Source organism: Ahaetulla prasina, chromosome 2 (genome assembly GCF_028640845.1).
Source record: "Ahaetulla prasina isolate Xishuangbanna chromosome 2, ASM2864084v1, whole genome shotgun sequence".
Classification (NCBI taxonomy): Eukaryota; Metazoa; Chordata; class Lepidosauria; order Squamata; family Colubridae; genus Ahaetulla; species Ahaetulla prasina.
In genome coordinates, this window is record NC_080540.1 from 177193505 (window position 1) to 177221174 (window position 27670).

At 39.3% G+C, this 27670-nt stretch overlaps 1 protein-coding gene across 1 annotated transcript; it reads right to left on the reverse strand.

Moving 5' to 3' along the window:
- MECP2 (methyl-CpG binding protein 2) lies at positions 1-25109 on the reverse strand. The gene is made up of 3 exons (XM_058167227.1): positions 24847-25109; positions 12714-13046; positions 1-9390 (listed from the first exon to the last, which is right to left on the reverse strand). The coding sequence occupies exons 2-3, from the start codon at positions 12899-12901 to the stop codon at positions 8331-8333; spliced, it is 1248 nt and encodes a 415-aa protein (XP_058023210.1). The 5' UTR covers positions 12902-13046; positions 24847-25109; the 3' UTR covers positions 1-8330.
- Positions 25110-27670: the final 2561 nt, after the last annotated feature.

Sequence of the window (27670 nt, forward strand, 5' to 3'; positions counted from 1 at the left end):
GACTTTTTCTTGTAAATTTATAAGGCAAACGTTTTATATAATAAATAGGATACAAGGGTAGGGAGGGATTTTGGTGGATTTCTTTTAAACATATACATGTACATTCAGACGGATTTTGTTATTTTCTTACTGAAATTATACAAATTTTCCTTTATTAAATTTCTTTTTTCTTCTTTTTTTTAAATATAGTCAGTGCTTTCAGTCTTTTTTTTTTTTTTTTTTTTTGGCTGTAGACAAAACCTACAAAAAGAGCAATCAATTTTTAAGTTTTATTAAACAATCTACTCAGAATTCTTAAAAGTAATTGTCCCAAAAACGCATCAAACAAATGCAAAGTGTGATCAGGAAATATGGGTGGGGGTACACAATAAAGTATATATTTTTAAAATTCTTCAAAAGAGCCAAGGAAGCTCTACTTAACCTCAATGGAAAGTTTCTTAATATTTATTTTCCTAAAATTAGAGATTTAGTATGGAAGGATCATTAATATGGATCAACTGTGATTTTTCAGCATTAAAAATATTAGTGGGGCAATTCTTAAAACAACATAGAGCCCAACTAATAGAGTGCTAATTATGATTTTTGGAATTTCAATGCATTATTCTTTAAAATACTTATGATGCTAGATCCTGATTTGCTACTTTATTCTTTTCCCCTTAATGGGTATTCAATGAAGGAATCTACAGAACCACTTTCCTTTTTTTCCTAAATTGCCTTCTAGTGGTGGATTATTAAAAATGAAAACTTTATGAAGTTCCTCCGGGGTTTTGTGTTTTTACCATTGTATTCCTGCCAAATGAATGTTTCAATGAAGGAGTCTAAGCATATTCTTATTTCTTCGATACACTGACTTCTGGTAGTAATTATTAGAAATTGAAGCATACAAAATACCCTGGGAAGTTGTTAAAAAAATTGCCTAAACTACCCTTTTCTCCCTACTGCCAATGGTAAGACAAAAATAAAAGCATATACCTTTCCTCCCTTTTAAAATATATACATATATTTGACACTCACATTTGAAGCATTTGTGCCTGGAACAATTACTTTACAGAAATGTTCACGATACATACTCGTGGACCATTAAAATAAACACACACACGCACACACACACACACACAAAAGGTTTTCATTGACATTCCTTTTTTCAGGGTGGGGAGATAAAACCCTACACACAATGAGTCTCAAATACCACAGTTCTTTTCTGTTACATCCCCCTTCTCAAGGAAAAAAAAAACACTATTTAAAAGAAAATAAAAAACAACTCCCACCCCAACCCCAAATTCTGTGTCTCTGGAATATTTTTTTTTAAAAAAAGAAATGTCACTGGGTAGAGTTAGTTGGCTATGTGAGGATTAAGAGCTGTACAAGGTAGCAAGCACTCAGCATACATTTAATAACAGTCCTTGTAATATTTGGTCTTATAGTGATCACTACTGAATTGTGAAGCAGAAGGAAGTTGGTTTGTTATTAGCGGCATGTTGATTTATGGAAGCAGGAGAAAGGATTTCCTACCATCCCTCTGCCTGAGAAAAAGAGGAAAGCCTTTTTTTTTTTTTTGCACTCATAAAGAAAATCAATGTCCAACTCTTCTGCCACTTCATGCAGAGATAACACAACCACAGTAAGTACTGCTCATCTAAATGGCTTGAAGAAGGAACCATAACCATAACTGGAAGAAAATTTTATGCATGTCAATTTATGGACTGAGAAATTTTCTTCCCCAACCTCAGTTAGGAAGAATATAGTAACACTGTCCCTCGAGAAGTGTAATCTATGCTTGGTTTTTGCTTTTGGAAGAACGGCAATTGTAAGCTGCTACTCTTGTGCAGATATTGCTGATTTCCACAACTTGCAAGTGAAAACTGGCAGACAGGAAACTGTCATATTTGGTCCTCTTTCTAATTAATGGTGCCTTTTGGGATATGATGAGAACTGTGTCAGTAAAGTGCTAGCAAGCTATTTTTTTGCTTAACAATCTGTTTCCAAACACATCAGCCTTTGATTTGGTGAATGTTACTTGAGCTGTAATGTCAAAGATGTCGACAAAATGAAAGTTTTAATACAAAATTATTAGGTGTGACACAAACTGAACATCTCAGCAATCACTCATGCAAGCATAAGCAACACTAAGAGGAGAAAGGGCAAAGTCCAATTTGAAAAACTTGATAATTCATTCTGTATGAAAAATACTGTGAAACGTGTTTGATCAGTAGAAAAAGTAGTGAGAGTCAAATTCAATACTTCATTTCCGCACCCAAATATTTGACATGTCCCTTTTTTGTTCACACCTTTTTCTTTCCAGGATCTGGATGCAGTGCGACACTGAACCATGAAGGTACAATATCAAATCCAGACATGATGTCTTTGGAAATCAGACCTAGATTTTTTCCTAAACATGCAGGGAAGAGAGGTGAGAGAAGTAAAGATAAGGGGCAGCTTATCAGCTAAACAAGGGAACATGCTATCGTGGAGTGCTTCCAATTTATGCCAGATGGCATGCAATGCACAAAATGAAAAGGAGTGGTAGGAGAAATATTAGCTTTAAAAACAGTAAAAGTGGGAGGATGAGAAGCCAGGTAAGAACTTTGCTATGAAGAAAATGAGGAAGAGCACTAAGAGGTTTTGTTTAGGACCAATAGTAGTTTTCCAAAAATTACACTACAGAGTAATTGAAGTAGCCATAATCAATAGAGTTAAATCATGCCAATAACATTCGTTAGGCTCTAAGTAAACTGAAAATATTTTTAGAGAGCTAACTCACAATACAGACCAAATACTCCACATTTTCTTCACTTTATCTTCCTAGACCCAAGTCAATGCCCTTCCCCACAAGTAGATTTGAGTGCAAAAAAAATAAAACATTGACTATATGTGACCATCCTGTTATTTTTCAAACCCATTGAGCAAAAAAAGAAAGAAAGAAAGAAAATCCCCTTCCAAAAATGTGAGACCAGCCCAGCTGAATGTATCTTCTGTTCTGGCATTTACTGGCAGACAATTGTGAAGGATGTTTTCTTTTCCCTTGCTAGGATACTGAAGATTAGGAAAAATAGTAAAGAAAACAACATGTAATAATTTCTCAACAGACCATACCATACCATTCCTTGCTTGTCAGTCTGTTATCCTTATTTGGTAGTGGTGCAATAAGCAGAAAAAAAGCTACCCCTCATTTATAATGCAATATACAGATATATAAAATTAGACAATTTTTTTCTGTGTCTACTTGGTGCCTTAAAAAAAAAAACACCACACACACACACAAAACAGAAATTAAATCCCCAAACAAAAAAGATTTAGATCTAACGTTAAACTCTACACATTATTGGATAATAATTGAAACTGACAAGAAGTTTATTTTCACTTGACACAGAAACATCAGGTGGTTCACAATGCTAACAAGGTAAATCCCTCTTGCACAGTCTCTCAAACTCCAGGCACTATCCACATGTGTCTTCAGGATGAGCTGGGTGGAAGTGGGCAGAGTTAGGAGCAAAGATAGTCACTTTGTATCCCTGTAAATAAGCAGTTTGCCAGTGAAGCTACTACTGATGTAATGCACTCTGGAAAAGCAGCTAGTTCCAACAGCATCTTTAGAAGGAATGGTGGGAAGAGGCCAGACTTCTACTCCTGCTCTACTTTCTCAATACTTCCTTTGGGTTGAACTAGATTTTGGTGGAAGACCCAGGTCTGTAATCAGCTGCAAAGCGGAGCAAGACGAATACCATATGCAGCAAAGAAATGTTCATGTGCTGGGAGGAAGGCAGGGAGAGTCAGAAAAAAAGCAAGCAGAATTAAAACTTTTTGCTTGCCTGCTGCTTCTCTGGTGCAAAACTGCCTCTCTTACAATCACTTTGTAGCAATCTAGCAGCAATCCTGGTCTGCCTACAAGGATCTAGTTTGGCTCTTACTGACAAAACGAACCTTCAAGTTCCCACCCTACATCACAACTTAAGGAAGGGAAATAGTGTAAAAGTGTCACCTTTTGACTTGTTTGGAATGTCAAGACACATGAGATTAAAAAAAACAACCCTGTGGTTTTACAAGTTTTTCAAATCCAGGTAACGATAGAGACTACGTACAATATGATTTTAGCTGATATATGGGTACTGATATTCTAATTTGGATTTATGTTTCAAATTCCATCCATGTTCATAGGTATGCTTAATTAAAGATACCCCAAAATCTTAATGTTTGAAGCTTCTTTTAATATCCCCATCTGACCCCATATTAAATTTAACCTATTCTTAAACTATTTGCAAGACATTGTTAAACCATGTGATCTCAATGGGCTTGTGGCTCTACTGTCCACCCAAATAGGAAGAAAGCAAGAAAGAATATTATCCTCTCTTGGCTTTAAAGTGCATTATTCTCCCCCATGAAAATGTTTTTTTAAAAAAAGGGGAAGGGGAGGTATTTCCATCACGAGGGCAATTATCTGCCTCAACAATGGGCATCAAGAAACCGCTAGGAAAGGACATGGCAAAGGGCTGCCACCTTTTTATATAAAGTAGTCACCTATATCTTTTGAAAGGTACATGGCTAGGAGAGTGCCAGAGCGCCTCATGATAGCAAAAGCTACATTTTTAAAATGATCTTTGCCAAATAAGTAGGAAGGCACAAGGCTTTTGATACTCTCAACAGTAAACTAAACTAAAGAAGATCTGTCTATGGGTATATGTTAAGTTCAGAAGGTTCAAATGCTAAAAATTTCAAATGCTGAGCATACTTCCTGCAGAGCTACAGCCCCATTTGTAGTCTCAGCTATACACTATAGTATTATGAATCCTAAAAAGACACTGGAATGCAGCAATACCCTATATTATAGGGACAGGACTAAACTGACACAACACGCTTGCTTAGCCATAAGCTTGTTCTAATATCTGAACTGGAAATGTGGTTCCCATGTTTTAGGTCATAAGTGCAGGCAGCTACATAAAGCAACAGTCTCCAAGTCTGCTATTTCCTCCATCATCCTCTCCCAAGGATTTTTTTCTATCCAACCTAGTTCCTGTTATTAGAATTCTTCCAAGAAGAATGTGTGTATGAATGAAAATATATCTGTCAGCAGGTATCCAGTCGGCTACTGGGGGAACAAAAGATGAAGGCATTGTTACACATTGTAACACAAGCTCCACTCATGTACAAGTATTGTGATATTGCACATATGAAAAGGGTGTAGCTTGTATTGTAACAGTGGCACTCTAAACCCAGCTTGAGTATGCTTTTCATCCTGCAAACCACCTGTATATAGCAGGCTGTAGGAGTAAACTGCAGGAAATATTTAATCTATCCTCTTCACATGATTTTTTTAAAAACTATAAACAGATTGGTGACTACTACATCCAGCTTAGGCTTCAGTTATAACCCAAACTGATTTTTTTAAAAAAAACCAATATTCCAATTGGAAAGATTGCTATCACTATTGTTTAATCTTGATGTGGCTCTGTTTCAAGCTGGCCAGGCTAAGAAGCTGTTTTACCATGATATTCTTCTGTGGAAACGTTCATGATGTGTATCTAAACTTTGACTTCCAAGGATAAATGCTCTGTAAAACTCACTCATGTCAAATTGTTATCTGTCACACTTTCAACTTTGACATATGTCTGTATATGTTTACTATTTTTACAAGAAGTCCCATCAGAGGTGACCCCAAAGTGGAATGAAATGTAAGGTTCTATTCCATTTACCAAAACAATCTCATAACTTAGAAAAATTAATATATGATAGAAGGTTGTCTCTGCAGGCTTAGAAGCTGGAGGAAAAGGGACTCTAGATTTCTCAGTCAAGTGCAAAACCTTAGAAATCCCCAAATGTATCCCCAAAGTGTACTGCATTTTTCCCATCTCTTTCCAACAGAATAGAATATTTACTGTGGTTTGGAAAACTGTAGATGGGAAACCCCCTCCCCTGCCAAAATAAATTTGTGCCTTTTTTAATATTGAGGAAAAGCCCTTAAAGAGTTTAAATTGTTGCAAAGAAATTTCCTCCTTTTTTCCCTTGTGCGTGCTTCTTTACATTTTCTATCAGGTTTCCCATATGTACTTCTCAGCACAGAGACATCATTCCAATAAATAATGAGCTAGTTTCAGATTATTTATGCTTTCGGGTAGAAAGGGAATTCATTTAGCCACAGATTGTAGCCCAAATTCTAATGATTAAGAAAGAGGCTTGGTTTTTATTCTCGATAAAGAAAGAAGAGAAGCCAGCCCCAACCTTATTGCAAATCAAGGAGAAGAAAAATATATATCAAATTTTCAGTTCTGATTATGCTAAAGAAGCTAAGAAAAAAAATAAATCCGTGTTGTTGCAGGGCTAAATCTCATCAGTCTTCCCACAGAGAAAACTAAATATTTTTTTCTTATGAACAGAACATATTCTAAGGCTAATAACTTCACTTTGGCTGCTTATGCAGAAAGAATTTTTATTCCAATGTCTGGTACATAGGCAAGAACAGAGAAAAGTCATCGTCTATGCCAACGAGGCTCTCCAAGGTCTCAAACAGACATGACTCCTGAGAGCCTATGTATGTATGTACATATATAACTGCAGGAACTCCAATTTTGCTAAGAAAAAAATGTAATATTCTTCTCTCTCAAAATAATTTTCCTGTTGTAAATTTTGCCGTTCCCGCAAGCAAACTGCTATACTAGGAAGAGGAAAACAAATGCTCTATTTTTCTCCCAGTAACGACTAACAAGGGTCAGAGGGCACATATTTAGACCGTAAAAAGCTACTGCTCTGAATACTTTCTGATTTTGAGTGCTAACTTCTTGATGAAAAAAAAATTATCATAGATATCAGGATGTATGTCTATTAGGGTCCTCAAAGACCCTAATGAAACAAGATGGGCCTTGTTTTATCATTTCACACCACTGGGAGGGGGAATGCTATTTAAGATAGCTACTTTCTGCCTAGACTTTGACTGAGACCCAGGCTTCCTTTCTTCTTATTTGCTACAGTTCAGGAAAAGTAGGGAGAGACACTAGATTACCTCTGTGCTACATATTCACTTAAATAAAAATAAGCGGACTAGCATGGCCAATGTCCTGCCCCTTCCCCCACTGAGTGCTGTTTTCTGCTATTAGGAAGGAAAAAATAGACCTTAATTGCAGACATACACAATAAAACGCTACACTTCTGCTGAGCCCTGCTTTCCTGGGAAAGAGGCATTATGTGCTCAACAGCCTTGGAAGAGCTTGGTTGCCAACTGTAGGGAAATTATTTGAAGCAACTAGGCTTCTCATTTCAGCCATTACCATGTACCAATCCCACAAAGAATTACAGGTAGTTTTACACACATTGGGCTACTTTCCTGAACAAGAAGTAAGGTGGAGAGGTGAGCCAGTGTTCAGTCCAATGCCCCATTTGATACACACAGGCACACTCTGTACATCCTTCACACCACTGCCCCCCACAACAAATGGACAAAGGCCTCCATTAGTGCAAACAGTTTCCTAAGCTAACATCATTGACAGTAACTGGAAGAACTTCTCTTTTTAATTCTTAGCATGTGACAAGCTCACACACACATGCTATTCAGCACACTCAGATTGTTTCAACAAAATCAAAGGCCTCTCCTTTCAGGACTGACACAGGAAAGGAGGACATTAATACAAAGCTGCACCTAGTATCCCAGTGGTCTCTTAGCAGCAGAGCTATTCTTGGGGGGAGGTGGGGAGGTTATTCTTCCTAATTGCTGGCCTAAATGGCAAATGAGGGATATTAGTTCCCCAATATACCACAACCCTATTTCTCTCTCTCTCTCCCTTTCATGTGTACACATGCGCACACACCCTACTGAAAACTACAGAACTCCAACTAAGACTGGACAACTACATTACATGGCACTAGGGAGGTGGAGTGGAATACACACGTGGGCCCCTCTCCACCTGATCTGTTGATGGGGCCTCTATAATATGGAGGGCAAACAGGATCAGGGCAACAAGCCAGAGTTTGAAGCTATTTCTCCCCCGCCAAACAGCTTGCCTTGTCAGTAGTATTCTCAGCAAAGCATGGCAGAAGGAGCCAGGCAGATGGGGAAAGGGAAGAGTGGGCCCCAGTTCTGTAGAAAAAGTGCAAAGTGGCTTCCAGCCCTGGGAGGCATGTTTCTGTACCCCACACTGTGCTTGTCTGTATTAAAAATGGGGGGAATGAGGGACACAGAGGGATAGTTTGGGGGTAAGCTGATTGATTGAAAGCCAGGGCATTGTGGGAAAAGAGAATTCTACCCGGCAGCTGCCTGGAGTCTCATTTGGGTGTGTGGGGCTGAGAGTGCCTGTTCCTCTCTTTGTTACCTCTGGCGCTCACTTGCTCACTCACCCCCCGCAAAGTCAGCTGACCCGCTCTGACACAGGTGTCCTGGTGTCCACGGCCTCGTCCCTGTTTGTAGGCCGGGACAAGGCCGTGGAGGACGACACAGTATCTTTGCGCTCATGTTTGTAGGACACAGCTGTGCCACCAGATTGAGTCTTAGGTGGCTCTTTAGGACAGCCATCACTTTCTGGAGCCCTCTCCTCTTTATAGCTCTTGCTGCTCAAGTCCTGGGGCTCAACTGGAAGGCTCTTGCTGTCCTTAGGGCTTTCAGGGGACTGAGCAGGGGAGGTGCCCTGGGGCTCCAAAGATGGCTGATGGGGAGGGAGGTGCTGATCCTTCTTGCCAGGAGAAGAGGAAGGGGCGAGGGTTGACACAGCATTGCCACCCCGCCCTTTAGGGCTGCTTTCTTTGCTGCGGCGCCCTGGGCTCTTGGCAGCCATTCGCTGTCCTTTGGAACTCCATTCCCCTGTGTTGCTTGGAGGAGGAGGAGTTGGCTTGGTGATCTCTATACTGACAGCCTCACGTGTCTTACGTTTCTTGATAGGCAATACTGTCTCCCGGACTGCCTGGATGACTGGTTCCTTGATTGTTTTCTTTTTAGCTTCGGCAATAGCTGCTACTGCACTGCTGCCTGGCTTTCGTCCCCGTTTCTTAGGTACAGCCTGGGGATCCGATTCAGGTTTCCGTTTACGTCCAGGACGCTTGATAACCATGACCTGTGCTGAAGTGGTAGCCCCACCTGTTCCTTCTGCCTTTGCTCCCATCGAAGACGACTGCAAAGGCATCTTGACTAGCAGCTTTCCCGAACTCTTCTCAATTACCCTTTTCACCTGTACACCTTCTGAAGCAGTTCCTCTAGGTTTTGTAGAGCCGCTACCTTTAGGTCGACCCCGTCCACGGCCTGTGCCAGGAGATTTAGGGGCTTTAGTTTTCTTAGGAGGCTTCTGTTCTCGTCGTGAGGGGCTCCCACGTCCAGTCACCGTGAAATCAAAATCATTAGGATCCAGCGAAGTGTCTCCCACCTTCTCAAAGTAGGCGATGAGCTCAACTTTAGAACGGAAGGCCTTGCCTTGGGGGCTGCAGTTTTGGAACCAGAAATATGAGAAAAAACAAGGAAGGGGAGGGGGGTAGGAGAGAAAATTAGTGGTAATTCACCAGAGATACACAAGCTAGATGATCACATTTTTTTAAAAAAAGCCCTCATCTTGGGAGAACTTGAAAGAGTTCTGTGCAATGATTCTGTAATCTACAATATATTTCATACATCAAATATCACATTGCAAATAACCACCAATAAGGAGAGGTTTTGAGATATTGCTTTGTGTTGAGCTCTATTTCCCCCCACTTTTGTATCATGTAGCTCTGGTGTGAAAGCTAATAAAAACATAAGGGAGAGCAATGAATAAATAGCTAATTTGGATTCCCCCTAATATTTTTAATCATAAGAGCTTTGAAAGATGGCCCCTAGAGCTAGCACTCAGAAGGCATTATGCCACTGTTCTCCCTTTTCTTTTTAAAGGGAAAATGAGTTACAAAGAGCAAATGAAAGGCAGTTTAATATCTAAGCTTCCCTGTGAAATTCTGTGAAAAAAATAATGTGAATACGTTATCAAAGTTTTGCCTAGAAGTACAGGTAGTCCTCGACTTACAACTTCTTGTTTAGTGACCATTCAACCTTCCAATGGACCTACCTGGGGGCTAGTTACAACCCAACCCAACCCAACCCAACCAAACCCAACCCAAATTTGAAGTTACAAGAGTTGCCACCCCTTGAGAGTCACATGACTGAACTTTGGCTACTCAGCAAAAAGCCATATTTACAGACATGTGAAGTGCTCGACCTCATTTTATGACATTTTTGTCCAAAATCAGCATTTACTTCCAATTTTCAGTAAAATTGAGTCCATTGTGAATCAGTGGCTTGCTTAACCACCTCAGCAGCTGCTTAATGACTGGTTATAAAATTGGGCTGGTCATGTGACCAACCCATTTTACGACCATTACAACTTACAACTGATAGCTAGGCTCCATTAAAATGAGGATTTCCTGTATTCTTGGTTCCTAGTCCTATATCTAAAATAGCATCATTTTCCTCAGAGACTGATCAGAGATGTTACAAAGAAAAAGATGCACAAAATCTCTCTTACGTTTTCAGAAAAAAATATAGAGGAAAAGAAGCAGGTTCTTGTCATGTGATCTTGGCGAAAAACAGCATTATCAAGTGCCTGAATTTATAATGTATTAATATATGTATTGACATGTATGTCATCACAGGTAAATTCCCTTCACCTATCTGCCCCCATGCACAGTATGAAAATTCAGATAGGATGAGGTTGATAGAGCCCTTGCTAAATAACAACATTTTGTTACAACCCTTGTCCTGTATGACGAAATTCCTTCAACACTGATTTTATTTATAGCAGCAAAAAAACAGCTAAAAATCTCGGATAGGATAGGATTCTTTATTAGCCAAGTGTGATCAGACACACAATAAATTTGTCTCCAGTGCATAAGCTCAGTATATATATAAACGTCATGTAACAGGTCATAGGTCATAAATTATAGTTACAATCATTAATCATAAATTACAAAAACAATTGATAAATCATAAGAAACCAATAGAAGATAGTAGTAAAGATGAGAAGATGAGAAATTTATATGGGGTTTATATGGCAAGTTATATGGCATTTCTATGGTACTTCCACTTTAGCTTCATTATTAAAAATAAGGTGTTTTTTTAAAAAAAGTTCCCGTAATAATCTCTAGTTAGGGAGACAAAGCCCTATGTCCATGCAGCAAAAGAGAAGTAAAATAATACATTAACCCTTTCCTGACTGTGGTGAAGTATAAATATTTAGCACTATTGAGGCATTTTCCCCCTCTGGAAGCATAATTAAATATGGGGGATTCTATATGGCATTTGGGTAGCCCTATATTAATTGTTAATGCCTTTTCTTCTTTATGTTACATTTACTCATATGTACTTTACTTCCTGAAAATCCCAATTGGAAGATTGATAGGTAATTTCTTGAACTTAAACAATCTTTCTGTAAAATTATCCTGTGTTCGTTTTTTTTCACTTGTGTATGCCTATATGGCAAGATAACAGCTGCACACTGCATCAGATTCCAAGAATACATGAAGACACAGACAGCCCTTAGCTGAAATTTTTTAAAGCAGCATTTCTTTTCCCGACAGCAATCCCAGCAGCTGCCATGCAATTCCAGGAAAATGTTCACTGTTATTTGGCTTAAGAAATTGCTACATATAAGTTCCAATATGCTCCAGAGGATGACTTTAATATCTGAATTCTGCACAGTCCTAGCATGGAAGCCTTTTCATTCTAAACTTGGTCATGTTGTTTGTTGTTTGGTAAAAAAGGTAAAGGAAGATATGTTAGTGTTAGTTAGTTAGTGAATTGTGGACCAATTCACAAGCAACAGTACTATTTAGCTTAGAGGGAAAAATGTAGGATTGCAGAAAATTTAGAAATAAAGTCATACGGGATATCTCACAAGGACTAACAAATCCAGAAAGAAGGGATGTGGAAAGGCCCATTTTCCCACATCTATATACTGCTAAAACCCTTGTGCCTCTCTTTGTTTGTAAACTTCAATTAGCCCAAATAGTGCATCATAGCACAAATTTTTGAATCCAAGTACCTCAAATATGCTAAAATCCAGAATCTATGCAATTGAAATTTCTAACATCTTTATACCAGTTATATTTGCAAAGCTCCGGGCGCTGCAGTATTGCCACAATTAACCAGTCACATGATTGTGATTTTTGACACTCCCTGCCAGCTTCCCACAAGCTAGGTAAATGAGAAAGCCAACAAAAAGTTGGAAATTGTTCTTGCTCTCAACTGGGGTTTTTTTGCCCACCAGTGGTCATTCTGTTTTTTCATTTAGGTAAGGAAATATCTCTGAAATGACCATTGGGTCAAAATAAGCAATTAGCATACTGGCTAGGTCATTTTCAGCCTAGTGTATTGTTCTATTTTCAGAAAATAGTATAAGGCCTGCTGTCTGAAATCAAAGAGAGGCCTAAAAATTAGAGTGAAATTGTGCACAAAAAACATATATAGTATAATATATAAATAAAAATAAAGAGGATAAATAAAGTCAATATAATGATAAAATAAAAAGAGCATAGATTAGACCCTAACATGCAGAAAATCAGTGAGAGCTATGATCTCCTAAATCCCACAAAATACAAAGGCTGGTTATAATTATGCAAGAACATAGAACATACGCAAATATGTTCTCCCTCGTATACTCCACTGCTGAATCCCGATCAAAATAAGTTCTTAGACCAGAATGAATCCCCTTTTGAGTTTTGCAGAACAGCACATGATGACAGCAATGTACTACAAACATACAAGGACCACTGTCACTCACTTGATAAGATAGACGTCATACTTCCCCGCCGAGCGCCCAGATTTTCTCTGCTTGAGTTTGCGAGTCCAGCCCTCAGGCAAAGTGGGATCATCATACATGGGACCACGATCTCGGATGACAGAACGGCGCTGTTTTGGAGATGCAGAGGCTTCAGGTACAGCTGGAGCAGTTCCAGCTCCTTCCGACATTTCTGCCTTGCCTGCCTCAGCTGGTTCCACAGAGGGCTGAGCATGCTCATGTTGCTTTTCTTCTTTCCGCTCTTTCTTGAGTTTTTTAGATTTGGAGGATTTGTCCTTTAGAACCTGTAAATCTTGGTCCTCAGATTTTTCTTCCCTGCAATAGAGAGAGAAAAAAGATCTTGAATGTTTAGCATTTCATACAATGTATTACCAGGACTGACAGGTGGAATAAGAACTCACCTACAGCCAAAGTCACATTCATAAATTATCTTTAACATACATATAAATTCCTTTGGAATTTTATTTTGGGATGATTTCAATAGGAAGAAGAAAAAGCAGTGTGAGATTTTTGAAATTCTTTCCAACCTCTTCAATGATAGCAGTTTTGAGCCATGTGACAAAAAGGTGGAAGGGGTTTGAATGCAGCAGTTGTAGGGACAGGTTTCAAAACCCGGTGCTACTGGTTTGCTCGTGGGTGCACGCGCATGACACTTCTGCACATGCACAGAAGCATCTGGGCGGGTGGGCAGAGCCTCCTGCTGCTGCTGCTACCAGTTCACCTAATCTGGGGCAAACCAGTAGCAACCCACCACTGAGCAGTTGCCTATCTCTCTTTGACACAAGGATGCAATGGAAGAACTTTTCTGGATTTTCTTGTCTACAGTGTCTGGCCTCAGATGATCCATTTTCAAACTTGAAATGTTTGTATTTTATTTTGTAGACTTTTCCTCTCATATAAATTTGGTCCCATTCCATTAAGTTTCTGAGGATTTATCCATAGGAAATACTTCTTTTTTCAATACTTTATTGGGCTGGGCAGAATTATAAAAACAAGTGTGTTGCATACTTTTGGAAATAGCAGAGGAATACATTTGATTCAATGATGCCATAGGTATATCTATGTAGGACTACAATGATCTGCTATGCTCTTTTTGTTAGTTAAACATCTCTAAGAGATCACATATGAACATAACTATATTTTTCTATCTGCGTATTTCAGAAATATCTTCCCTGAAGAGCTCCAACTCACAGACAGGTTTTATAATTTTACAGCTGGTTTAATTAAACAGAGGAAGCCAGAAATTACTATTCTTGTTTGGTATGAAAAAGCAGGAGTTCTTGCTAATTTCATATACAGTAATATCAAAACACATAACCCAGTCAGTTTTTAGATTCTATATAAAAAGACACTTTTTTCGCTTCCATTCAATTATGTCTGTTGCTCGGAGACTGCCTGGACACCTCCATGCTTTAGAAGTGATTTGCCCTTGCCTCCTTCCTAGGACTGAGTGACTAGCCCAAGGTCACTTAACTAGCTTTATGCCTAGAGTGGGACAGAAACATACAGCCTCCTGGTTTCTAATCTGATGCCTTAACCACTACACCAAACTGGCTCTCAAAGCACACATTACACAGTTTTTATTGAATACAGATTCGTGATACTTTCCAACATTCTATCTTCCAGTTGTGGCACAGATACTATTTACTGCCATTACAGTTTGCAATGAAAAAGAAAATAATACATTATGTCAGCTTTCTCCAACTGTAGGATGGTAGGAAATGTCATATAATTCTGGAAAGCATTATGTTCCAAGTCTGATAATGATGAAGCTGACCTCAATTCCTGATGATTACACGGACAAAACCATGCAGCCACTGCCTTCTTTCAAGATGCTTTTTGACAATGTAGAGTAACCTATTTAATAACATTTTTAAAACAACCATGTTATTGGTTTCTAATGTGTATAAACTAAATAGCAATATAAGCATATTATGCAGAATATTGCCTGATCTTGTTTCTTTTTCAATTCAAGAGGTGCAAGTTGACAAATTTTGTTAAGCCAACCTAATAAGCATTCTTAACATTTAATTACTATCCCACCTCCATTATTTTTATAATTAAGTTGGCAAACATATGCAACACATCTTCCTTCTGCTATTTTCCCCACAACAACTCTGAGGTGAGTTGGGAAGAGAAAGTGATTGGCCCAAGTTTACTGATCTGGCTTTCATGGATGAGGAAGAACTAGAACTCAGATTCCAGCTTTCTAAACTGGTATCCCAATTTTTTGGACACCAGGGACCAGTTCTGTGGAGAGAGGTTTTTCCGTAGGCCAGAGGGGGTGTAGTTTCGTGTGCTGCCTGCATCCCACAGGTAGGGCTTCGCTTGTTTGCACTGACTGGTTTCTGACATGCGTGCTGGTCCACAGACCAGGGTTGGGGATCCCTGCTCTAGACCAACATGTATTCTTTCATAAGCATTTATGGACTACTATCTGTCTCTAGTCTTTTAAGAAGAGATTAGATAACTTCCTCTCATACAGTCATGGCCGAAATTGTTGGCACCCCAGAAATTTTTCCAGAAAATCAAGTATTTCGCACAGAAAAGTATTGCATTAACACATGTTTTGCTATACACATGTTTATTCCCTTCATGCGTATTGGAACAAAACCAAAAAAAGGCAGGAAAATAAGCAAATTGGACATAATGTCACACAAAACTCCAAAAATGGGCTGGACAAAATTATTGGTACCCTTTCAAAATTGTGGATAAATAAGGTTGTTTCAAGCATGTGATGCTCCTTTAAATTCACCTGGGGCAAGTAACAGGTGTGGGCAATATAAAAATCACACCTGAAAGCAGATAAAAAGGAGAGAAGTTCACTTAGTCTTTGCATTGTGTGTCTGTGTGTGTCACACTAAGCATGGACAACAGAAAGAGGAGAAGAGAACTGTTTGAGGACTTGAGAACCAAAATTGTGGAAAAATATCAACAATCTCAAGGTTACAAGTCCATCTCCAGAGATCTAGATTTGCCTTTGTCTACAGTGCGCAACATTATCAAGAAGTTTGCAACCCATGGCACTGTAGCTAATCTCCCTGGGCGTGGACGGAAGAGAAAAATTGATGAAAGGTTGCAACGCAGGATAGCCCAGATGGTGGATAAGCAGCCCCAAACAAGTTCCAAAGAAATTCAAGCTGTCTTGCAGGCTCAGGGAGCATCAGTGTCAGTGCGAACGATCCGTCGACGTTCAAATGAAATGAAACGCTATGGCAGGAGACCCAGGAGGACCCCACTGCTGACACAGAGACATAAAAAAGCAAGACTACAGTTGCCAAAATGTACTTGAGTAAGCCAAAATCCTTCTGGGAAAATGTCTTGTGGACAGATGAGACCAAGATAAGAGCTTTTTGGTAAAGCACATCATTCTACCGTTTACCGAAAATGGAATGAGGCCTACAAAGAAAAGAACACAGTACCTACAGTGAAATATGGTGGAGGTTCAATGATGTTTTGGGGTTGTTTTGCTGCCTCTGGCACTGGGTGCCTTGACTGTGTGCAAGGCATCATGAAATCTGAGGATTACCAAAGGATTTTGAGTCACACTGTAGAGCCCAGTGTCAGAAAGCTGGGTTTGCGTCCGAGATCTTGGGTCTTCCAGCAGGACAATGACCCCAAACATACATCAAAAAGCACCCAGAAATGGATGGCAACAAAGCGCTGGAGAGTTCTGAACTGGCCACAATGAGTCCAGATCTAAATCCCATTGAACACCTGTGGAGAGATCTTAAAATTGCTGTTGGGAAAAGGCGCCCTTCCAATAAGAGAGATCTGGAGCAGTTTGCAAAGGAAGAATGGTCCAAAATTCCGGGTGAGAGGTGTAAGAAGCTTATTGATGGTTATAGAAAGCAACTGATTTCAGTTATTTTTTCCAAAGGGTGTGCAACCAAATATTAAGTTAAGGGTGCCAATAATTTTGTCCAGCCCATTTTTGGAGTTTTGTGTGACATTATGTCCAATTTGCTTCTTTTCCTGACTTTTTTTGTTTTGTTCCAATACACACAAAGGGAATAAACATGTGTATAGCAAAACATATGTTAATGCAATACTTTTCTGTGAGAAATACTTGATTTTCTGGAAATATTTCTGGGGTGCCAACAATTTCGGCCATGACTGTATATGATTTAAATGGTTTTCCAGCACATTGCAAAATTTTGGACTAAAAAGTTTGGACCTTTGGTCCCTCCCAGCTTTATGATTCTATGACCTTTTTGCAATAGTCCAAGCCTGATATATCCAATGTTCTTCATAAATTTAAAAATTCCAGCTATAGCTGAATAAAATATTAGCATCTTTCACCCTTAACTGCCTTCCAATAGCCCAATTTACCATAATGATAATCCAATTATGATCCATCCAATATGAATTACAAGTAGACACAGCTTTAACGTATATTACAAATTCTTAAAATTTATTAATGTCTCCAGCACAGAATGGGAGCCAATCTTTTCTAAACTATCTTTTAATTGGTCCATAGACTATAGACATTTTATTTACAAGTTTTAGGTTGTAACACACTTATCAATTTTTTTTCAAATCTGAAACTATTGCTTGGGCAATATCAAATATTTCAATTTTTAATAATCATATGATTATAGGGCACTTTGAAACCAGTCTAAGTATGAACAGATTGCCAAGCATCTAGATCCAGATCACATGGCCCTGATGAATTATTATATGACTTCATGTATTATACATGAAGAAATATTTTACCAAGTGTTAAGAATTTATCTTAACTATAGATGAATGGTAATTAAACCACTCATTGTTAATTGGACAAGGACTTTAATTAACCATGGCTTTTCAAATATTTTGAAGTTCCATTGTAGCAATTATCTAACATGAAGCACAATTTGGATTGGAACTACTGACCTTTCTGCTGGCAGATGTCTTAAGAAGAAATAAAACATAAAAAAATACATATAAAATGTAAATCAAAGCCATACTCAGCCACACTTGCTATCCCAAACCAATGTTTATCCTGGCATCCCAACATCAATTGAAATACAACTTTTTTTCTTCCCATCTCATTATTTCACCATGTATAGGTGCTTTAAAGAAATTTAGCTAGTCACATAACTAGAGGATTTTGGATTAACTTCCATGAATTTCTCCCTGAGGTACGTTAATGGCATCTTCCAAAGTGCTTACATTTTTACTTAAAAGAAAATGTGTGCATCAGGTGTGGAGTATGGCAGGTCTTTACAGTATTAACAAAAAAGGACTGGCTTTGACAAATGATGAAAAATAACGCAAAAACAACAAAATCCCTTATGCAACCAAGAATATAAACTTTTTGGGAGAAATAACTAACTTCTTGATGTGACATGTGTTTATTTAGTTATGTATGCTTTGTCTTTCTTCGACAAACATAACTCTTAACAGTTAGCAGCTTCTTGTTTGGCTGGATTACAGTCTCATTCTTCAGATTCCATCAAATGTGAAAGCCATTTTGTTTAATCACTTCAAAGATTTCTAAGTCTAAGTCTATGATTCTAAATTTTTAATGGAAGCTGATGGAAAAATCTGATTATGTTGAAAATTGTTTCAGGAACAACAGCCATTTGTTTAAAAATAAGCCAATGAACAAAATCTAAAGCACAGTGTGATTTTATGCTGCCCCAAAGAGTTGTTCTTCAGAAAACATAAATGAGAAAATGCTTGAATTTGAGAAACTTATTCTTTGTTGATTTAGAGATAGTTTCTCCTTGTTTAGCAACTTTTTTTTTGAAAAAAGTTTTTTTTTTAAAAAAAAATAAATCAAACCACATACAAGTCTTTTTGAACAAAATATCAGTCAGGTACATACTTAAAACACATTTCAAATTTCACCGCCTCATTGTATTGTTTATCCAGTATTTTTCCCTTCCCCTCTTAAAATTTTATTATTTGCACATTTCTATCAAAACATCTGTTCCACCCCTCTATCCTGAGATTGATGTTAAATCAAGTCTAGTTCCCATATTTTTGCCCCCTTTCTTCATTAAACAAAATATCCAAATAAAAGAAAAAAATTATAATAATAAACAAAATGAAAAGAGCAAAGTGAAAAGGAGCGAACATGTCTCATTTCTCACATAATTCCATGCTTATATTCAAATATTCTATTGAAAGTTTTATCTCAAATTTATTTTATTTATTTATTTATTTATTTAATCATATTTATATACCGCCCTATCTCCCAAGGGACTCAGGGCGGTTTACAGGCACTAAAAACAGATAAATAGAATATAAATACAATATAAAACATTTAAAAAACTTATTCTAAAGCCCGTCCAATTAAAAATAGAAATAAAACCCAATTTAAAACCCAAAATTTAAAATCTAGCTCAGTCCTGCACAATTAAATAAGTATGTTTTAAGCCCGCGGCGGAAGGTCCAAGGTCCCAAAGCTGACGAAGTCCGGGGGTAGATCGCTCCAGAGGGTGGGAGCCCCACAGAGAAGGCCTTCCTGGGCGCCGCCAGACGACATTGCCTCGCTGACGGCACCCTGAGGAGACCCTCTGTGAGAGCGCACGGACGGTGGGAGGTATTCGGTCGCAGTAGGCGGTCCCAGAATAACCCGCCCAATGCCATGGAGCGCTTTAAAGGTGGTCACCAAAACCTTGAAGCGCACCCGAAGGCCACAGGAAGCCAGTGCAGTCTGCGCAGGATAGGTGTCATATGGGAGCCACGAGGGCTCCATCTATCACCCGCAGCTGCATTCTGACTAACTGTAGCCTCCGGATGCCCCTCAAGGGAGCCCCATGTAGAGAGCATTGCAGTAATCCAGGCGAGACGTCACGAGTGCGTGAGTAACCGTGGATAGGGCATCCCGGTCCAGAAAGGCGCAACTGGCGTACCAGGCGAACCTGGTAGAACGCCTCCTGGAGACGGCCGTCAAATGCTCTTCTAGAGACAGCCGCTCATCCAGGAGGACGCCTGTTGCGGACCCTCTCCATCGGGGCCAATGACTCGCCACCGATGTTCAGCCGCGGATTTAGCTGACTGTACCGGGATGCCGCATCCACAGCCACTCTGTCTTGGCGGGATTGAGCTTGAGCCTGTTTCTCCCATCCAGACCCGACGGCCTCCAGACAGGGGGACAGCACTTCGATAGCTTCGTTGGGGTGGTTCGGTGTAGAAAAGTACAGCTGAGTATCATCCGCATACAGCTGATACTTCACACCGAAACCACTGATGATCTCACCCAGCGGCTTCATGTAGATGTTAAACAGTAGGGCGAGAGAATCGACCCCGCGGCACCCACAAGTGAGGCGCCCGGGACGACCTCTGCCCCTGTCAACACCGACTGCGACCGGTCGGAGAGATAGGAGGAGAACCACCGGTAAACGGTGCCTCCCACTCCCAATCCCCCCAACCGGCGCAGCAGGATACCATGGTCGATGGTATCGAAAGCCGCTGAGAGGTCTAATAGGACCAGGGCAGAGGAACAACCCCTATCCCTGGCCCTCCAGAGATCATCTACCAACGCGACCAAAGCCGTCTCCGTGCTGTAACCGGGTCGGAAACCGGACTGGAACGGGTCTAGATAGACAGTTTCATCCAGGTGCAAGGGAAGCTGATATGCCACCATATGCAAGGGAAGCTGATATGCCACCATACTCTCTACAACCATACTCTCTACAACCTTCGCCGCAAAGCGAAGTCCAAGGGGTCGGAGCGCGTGATCGCTTTCAGACATCGAGCACGCGCTCCCGAAACTTGGTATGACCCCTCGCTTCCGCCATATCTGCCTCTCCCACTTACCGTGTCAATAGAACCACCCTCATCAATAGGAACACCCTCCACCCCCATAACCTCCGAACCTGATAAAGAAAGACCGCCATGAGCATGTGCAGAGACTGGCCCTCACCCGACGGGTTACCCCATTGCCCGCCTTACCCTCCCACCCCTTAAAAGTTCCTCTCTAAAACCCCACAAGCTCTTCTTTTCGCATGCCACCTCTGTGGGTCCCAAGACCCGTCATGGAGGCCGGCCTCGGTAGTGAGGAGGCCATTCCTGCAGGCGGGGCACTGCAGGCGCAAGAGTTCCTCATGAGTATAGTGCGAGCAGCTGAGACTAAGAATCGGCAAAACAAAAGCTCCATCTCCGAATGGCAGGTGGTAGCAGATGGTACTAGTCCAGAATGAGGACGGACGAGAATGGAACAGCGATAGGCACCAAATGACAGTCTAGGTGGTATTCTGTCGAGTGTATAGTCCAAAACATCCTGGAACCGGGGTGAGGGAGATGGCACTCCAGTCCTTGGGCACATCCTCCTCCGTCTTCCTCTGTCCCCAAATAAGTCCCATTGTCTCCCCCAAAAAGTCCTAATAGGACCAAAAACGGCCAAAGAAGTCCCAAAAAGGCCGAGGGGGGCATGGATGATGTTATCACAGTCACAACCACAGACTGGTTACAGGGGAACCGCTCCGGAATGCCTCCATCATCTCCCCGCAAACCTCCAACAACCCCCTCCAGACATGGCCAGGAATAAATCCTAACCACCCCAGAGGCCAGGTCTCTCCAGCCTTATCCCCCCAAGAGGCCAGGCCCATATAAAAGGCTAAACTTCTCCGAGAGGCTGGAGGATATGAATTTCATTACATATGCTTAAAAATTTCAAATTTTCATCTTATTAAATTTCTTAAAAGCCCATTCCTCCTTTCCTCAACATTTTTATAATCCTCCAATGATCTTTAATACAAATTTTAGCTTTACATTATTATATCATGCTTTTTATATTCTTTACTATCATTGCTGCAAGCAGTTCTTGTCTTTAATATTCCAGTTCTGTAGTCATTTCTTATATTTCTTGCTTAGATGTCATTTATATACTTCTCTTGTTATCCATTATTTTCTGCTTTGTTTTTTGGTGTTATAAGTCTCTTTTTTTGCCAATTTTTTTTATTTTTTTACAAGCATAATAAAAAAAATTATTGTGAACAAATTATTGATCAGGTACATCTTTAAACATATCAAGTTTCACCTACATTATAATCTAATACAATGTATTTTTCTTCTTTTTCTTTAAATTCAATTATTTATTTGCACACAATCTGATTATAGAAGTAAATCAAATTACACCCATTCGGGAGAATATTTAAATGAAGTCTAGTCCCCGTGCTTAATTCCTTTCAACATCATTAATAAATTCTATTTACCTTTTATAATTTCACCACTCTCAGCTTTATGTCTATATTACTAATCAGAGGTCATCCTATCTAAAATCTCTTTCTTAAAACTGCCCAGAGATCACATAGACAATTCCATTCTTCCCTCATCTTCCTCTGCCTCTAAATCAATAACATATATTTAAAGTTTTCCATCTAATCCATTTTAATATCAAGTAAAAACATTTAACATTTGCAAGGGTAGTCACTAATTTTTCCCCCCAGTTATTCTCCCAAAATATTAACCGTTTTCTTAGAAGTTTTATCAAATCCTTTCATTACCTTACTTATTTGCAAAAACAAAAAAAGGAAAATTTCTTCCTCAGTATAATAACACTCATTTCCCTCTTATTTCAATTTATTCTAGTATTTTCCCCTCCATTTCCCAAAACCTCAATTATTTTTATCATAGTTGTCACTCATATTTTAATATAAATATTAACATTTTCTAAAATGAATCTCTTAACATAACTCTAAAAGCAGCCATTAGTTCCTTTCCAAAGAAATGCTGTGCGTCTACATCAGCAGCGTCTTCTCCGTGGGAATAGTCCACTATTCCATTCTTACTTTCCTTCTTTGCCTCTGAGCTCTTCTTAAATAAGAATGTCTGCTTCAATCAATAATCCAAAGACACCATCTAGAACAGTGGTTCTCAACCTTTATAGTGCTGCGACCCCTTTAATACAATTCCCCACAATGTGGCGACCCCTTTAATACAATTCCCCACGATGTGGCGGCCCCAACCATAAAATTATTTTCGTTTTGAATTTATCGCGCCTGAAGCCGTATTGGCTAGTGATCTGAACTGCTTGTGATTGCCTTGAGGACGGAGGCATTAAAGCAGAGACTCCTCCCCTATTAAGTTTATCGCGCCTGAAGCCAGATTAGGCTAGCGATTGGGAGTGATTGCAGCTGGCTAGTGATCTGAACTGCTTGTGATTGCCTTGAGGACGGAGGCATTAAAGCAGAGACTCCTCCCCTATTAAGTTTATCGCGCCTGAAGCCAGATTAGGCTAGCGATTGGGAGTGATTGCAGCTGGCTTGTGGAGTCAACCATTGGAGCGCAATTCTTCGACTCGCAAGTATACTTCCCATATTTCCGATGGTCTTAGGCGACCCCTGGCAAATCGTCATTCGACCCCCAACGGGGTCACGACCCACAGGTTGAGAACCGCTGATTTAGAAGTCTCTTCTAAAACTGTTGTGTGGTCCCAATGACACCAATCCTCATGGGAATAGTCACAAGAAAGCTATTCGACTCTTGCTATTTTCCTCTGCCTCTAATTATAAAGGCAGCCATAAGTTCCTTCCAAAAAAATGTTGTGTGCCCCACACCCACAGAATTTTCTCCATGGGGAATAGTCTGCTATTCCATTCTTACAACTTTCTTTGCCTCTGGATTCTTGTTTAAATAGAGAATTTAATTTCCATAATTCAAAGACACGCCATCTGAAACTCTCTTCTAAAACTGTTGTGTAGTCCCAGCAACCAATCCTGTAGCTGTCTTTCTCTGCCTCTAGATGTCTTTTTGAAACAATTACTGCTCACAGATGATAAATAACCATTTTGGTGACAAAGATCCTTTGTTCTCAAATGCTTTGGTACGTGGAGGTCAATTTTCCAGGATTTTCCCTTAATTATATTTATATCTTCCAGGTTCTTATGTCCTATTGATATATTTAGTATTCCATAAATTTAAAACAGAGGGATTTGAGATATTCACATTAAAAACAATTCAATATCTTTTTTTACTTTTTCCTCCTATTTCTTTAATTTCCAATATAATCCATTAAAACTTCCAAGAATCTCCAAACCATTATTTAGTTGGAAAAAGATTTTTTTTCTTTTCTTTATTTAAATGGGGCTCTACTTCCATTCCAAGCCCTATCTACTTTCTTTCACTTCCCAAATGTGTATTCTCCAAATTGACTTTCACTTTCACTTGTTATTCAATTAGCCGTCAATCTATAAGTTCTCCCCAAGGCTTGTGCCTCTTTTAAATTCTTATTGTTCCTTCATGAGATCATCACTCACTCGACTTCAACAATTTGTTTCTTGATGGTTCTTCCTCCTGCCCACTCTTGTAGCCGCCGCGGCTTTGGTGCAGCTGCCATGATGGACTATGGCGCTGCATTCCTCCCCGCTGGGTCGAGGGAAATGTCCGGAGCTATGGGGAGTTTGTCAATCCCTGTTCGCTCCGGCGGCTCCCCCACTCTTCGCTGCCCCTTCGAGGCAGCTATGGTCCGATCCGAAATTCGGAGAGCCCCTGGGTGGGGGGATATTGGCGCAAACCCCGGAGACATTGGGGTTTGCGACCGTCTCACCCGCGATGCTGGCCATGCCTCCTCTGGTGTTGTAAGTCTTAAAGGTCAGCCATCTGGTTGCTAAAATACTCCTTTGAAATTGTCCTGAAATCACCAAGACATTTCCCTCCTGCATTTCTTCTTCTGCCTTTAGATATCAGTCTTTAGTCTACAGTTGCAATCCACAATTAACAAAGCATCCATTTTGTCTGAAAGATAGAGCCGCACCTTTTTTTTTCTGTATCAATTTGTTTCCCTTTTTCAGTCCCGTTTAAATAGTTTCATTGTAATCCTTTAAGTCCAAATTTGTAAAGAATAGAGGAACTGGGAGATATTCGATTAAAATCCATTTTTAAAGTCTTAGTTAAGTCCTTTCTTTTTTCTCCTTGCTTGTAATCTTTAAATAATCGATAAAAACCTCCAAAATTCTCCAAAATCACTTTTAATTAGAAATCTTATTTTCTCTGTTTTCTCTATTTAATTAGGGCTCTAGACTTAGGTTCCAAGCCAAATTTTGTCAGGTTTTAAGTATCATTAATTATTTCCTTCCGTTTTCATTTCCTGTTTAAATTCGCCGCTATTTCTCAATTTTTCTTTAAAAGCTTATTGGCAAAATTACTCCAAGTACCTCTTCATGAGCTGGTATTAACTCACCCGGCTTCAATATTTTGTTCAGTGTTTGTGCTTTATCCTCCTGCCCATTCTTTGTGGCCGTCCCACTTCAGGCAGCTGGTGATGGCTGCGGTCCTCCTCGCTGGGTCGAGGGAAAAAAGCCAGAGCTGCAGGGAATTTGCAACTTCCCTGTTCACTCCAGTAGCTCCCTCATTCTTCGCTGCCCCTGTACGGCAGCTATGGTCCGAGCCAGACTGCCATATCAAGGGGATTTTCGGCGCTCACCCTGAGGCTCTCGGGGTTCACGTCCGTTCCGTCATGACACTGGCCATGCCTCCTTCCTTGTTTAGCAACTTCTGAATTGTAAACCACCCAGAGTCATTGACTAAGATGGGCGGCTATAGGGATTGAATAAACAAACAAACTGCAATTCAATTATGTCTGAGAGAAGCACCTATAGAAAATTATTTACTAATTTATTTATATCAAAGTAGAAAGCATAACAAATGACAATAACTTGATATATTAATTCAGCAGAGTTTTAATTCTAGTATATAGTATACTAATAAATGTTAATAATAATAATAATAACAACAACCTGACCATCAAAACAACGTGATTATGGATGAAACATGTAACAGTGATACTCATTGTCATTTGGGGCACTTGGTACTATGTCCAATAATTTTATAAGATTCTTCAACAAATTGCAGCTTTCTGCAATAACACCTGCAGAACTGCAAAAAACTGCGCTATTTGGAACATTGTACATCTTAAGAAGGTACTTGGTTGGTATCTAGGACACTGGCAGCAACCCGTATCAACCATTAGCACCAGTCAATTATATTTGTGATGCATTTTTGAATGTTCAGTTCACTGAGTTTCATGTTTAATGAATAAAAGAAATGATGATGATGATGATGTTCATTGGGAGTGACTCAAAAGCTTTCCTGATTAGCTATCTCAAGCAGTTTTTCTTGGAGCAACATTTGAAATAGTTGAAATATAAGTAGCTGAATTTATTACCAACTTTCAAAAAATATTTTTATTGCTTAATTAATAACAAAAAGTGCTTAAAAAGTAAAAAATATGACAAAGAAAAAATGGTGATAAATGATTTCCACAGTAAACAATTATAATTCTATCTATACTTATCTACAAAGTGGATAAAAATCGATAATTTTAAAAAAAATAAAAAAAATTCAGAATTTTAAAATTTAAATTGGATTTTTTAAATTTACTTCAGCTTCAACCACAACAATACATGAGCACACATTAGATACAAACTTAAGGTAAACTACACCAAACTCGATTGCAGAAAATATGACTTCGGTAACAGAATTATTAATGCCTGGAATGCACTACCTGACTCTGTGGTTTCATCCCCAAACTCCCCAAACTTTAAACTTTGTCTACTGTTGACCTCACCCCATTCCTAAGAGGTCTATAAGGGGCGTGCATAAGAGCACCAGCGGGCCTACCGTCCCTGTCCTAATGTTTCCTCTATTTGTATCTATTTTATGTATCCAATCCATTTTTATACTTATTACCTAATACGTTGACAAATAAATAAATAAAATAAATACAATAAAGCAAAAACTCCTATGTATAATAGGATCTAATATGGATTAAGAAGAGATATAATAAAACAGAATAAAAAATATTAGTATATGAGATTCCAAGCTTAATTAATGGTGCAGAATATTATACAGATGGTAGCACAAAAAAGGGATACTAGGAAAGATAATTTTGAGTTGTTGTCTGAAAGAGGTAACATTAAGTGGAAATCACATTCCCTATGCATAAGTTTCTTCAACATTGGATAAATGAAATTCTGTCTAGAGTCTTTACACAAGGAACAGCACAGTAGCATGTGGCTTAGTTTCTATTGAGCCATCAGAAACAGAGATCTAACCAAAGATAGACAGGAGTACCCTTAAAATATCCAAAATGGTCTGCTGAGGGCAATGAATGCAGCTGGCTATTTGAAGACCTTATGATATTTCAGAATTGTAATTGATGACAAATAGGAGGCTGGAGCAAACCCCTTTGGAAGAATATGATAAATATTAAGGTACAGCAAAGGGTGGATAAAAATTGATGATTTTTAAAAAAAAAATACTAAAACTTTGATTTTCTGATATTTATTGGAAGCTTTTGTAAAGAATAAAACTAATGCTATAAGAGCTTTTCTCATTCCCAATTTGAAATAGATATAAGTACCTCATTGGCCTACAGTAATGCTTGAATTGCACAGTCAGCTAAAATAGGTGAGCAAAGGGCTGTAAGAGCAAGTGCTTGGATTATTGGATTTAAATATTATTTAATATTACATATTAAAAAGTAAGGGTGGCTCAGGGGCTAGGATGTTGAGCTTGTCGATTGAAAGGTTGGCAGCTCAGCGGTTCAAATCCCTAGTGCTGCTGTGTAAGGGGGTGAGCTCCCGTTACTTGTCCCAGCTTCTGCCAACCTAGCAGTTTCGAAAGCACGTAAAAATGCAAGTAGAAAAAATAGGGACCACCTTTGGTGGGAAGGAAACAGCGTTCCGTGTGCCTTTGGCGTTGAGTCATGCCGGCCACATGACCATGAAGACGTCTTCGAACAGTGCTGGCTCTTCGGCTTTGAAACGGAGATGAGCACTGCCCCCTAGAGTCGGCAACGACTAGCACGTATGTGCGAGGGGAACCTTTACCTTTACCTTAAAAAGTAAAGGAGCTAATATCCAACCTTATATCTCTATAAATTGGGACTACTTTAGATAAATGTCCTCAATTTTCAGTAAGATATTTGAGTAAACAGAAGTAGCCTAAAGCACACACACTGCTAGAGAGAAGTTCCCCAAGGATGGGCTCCAGTTTCCGAGTCT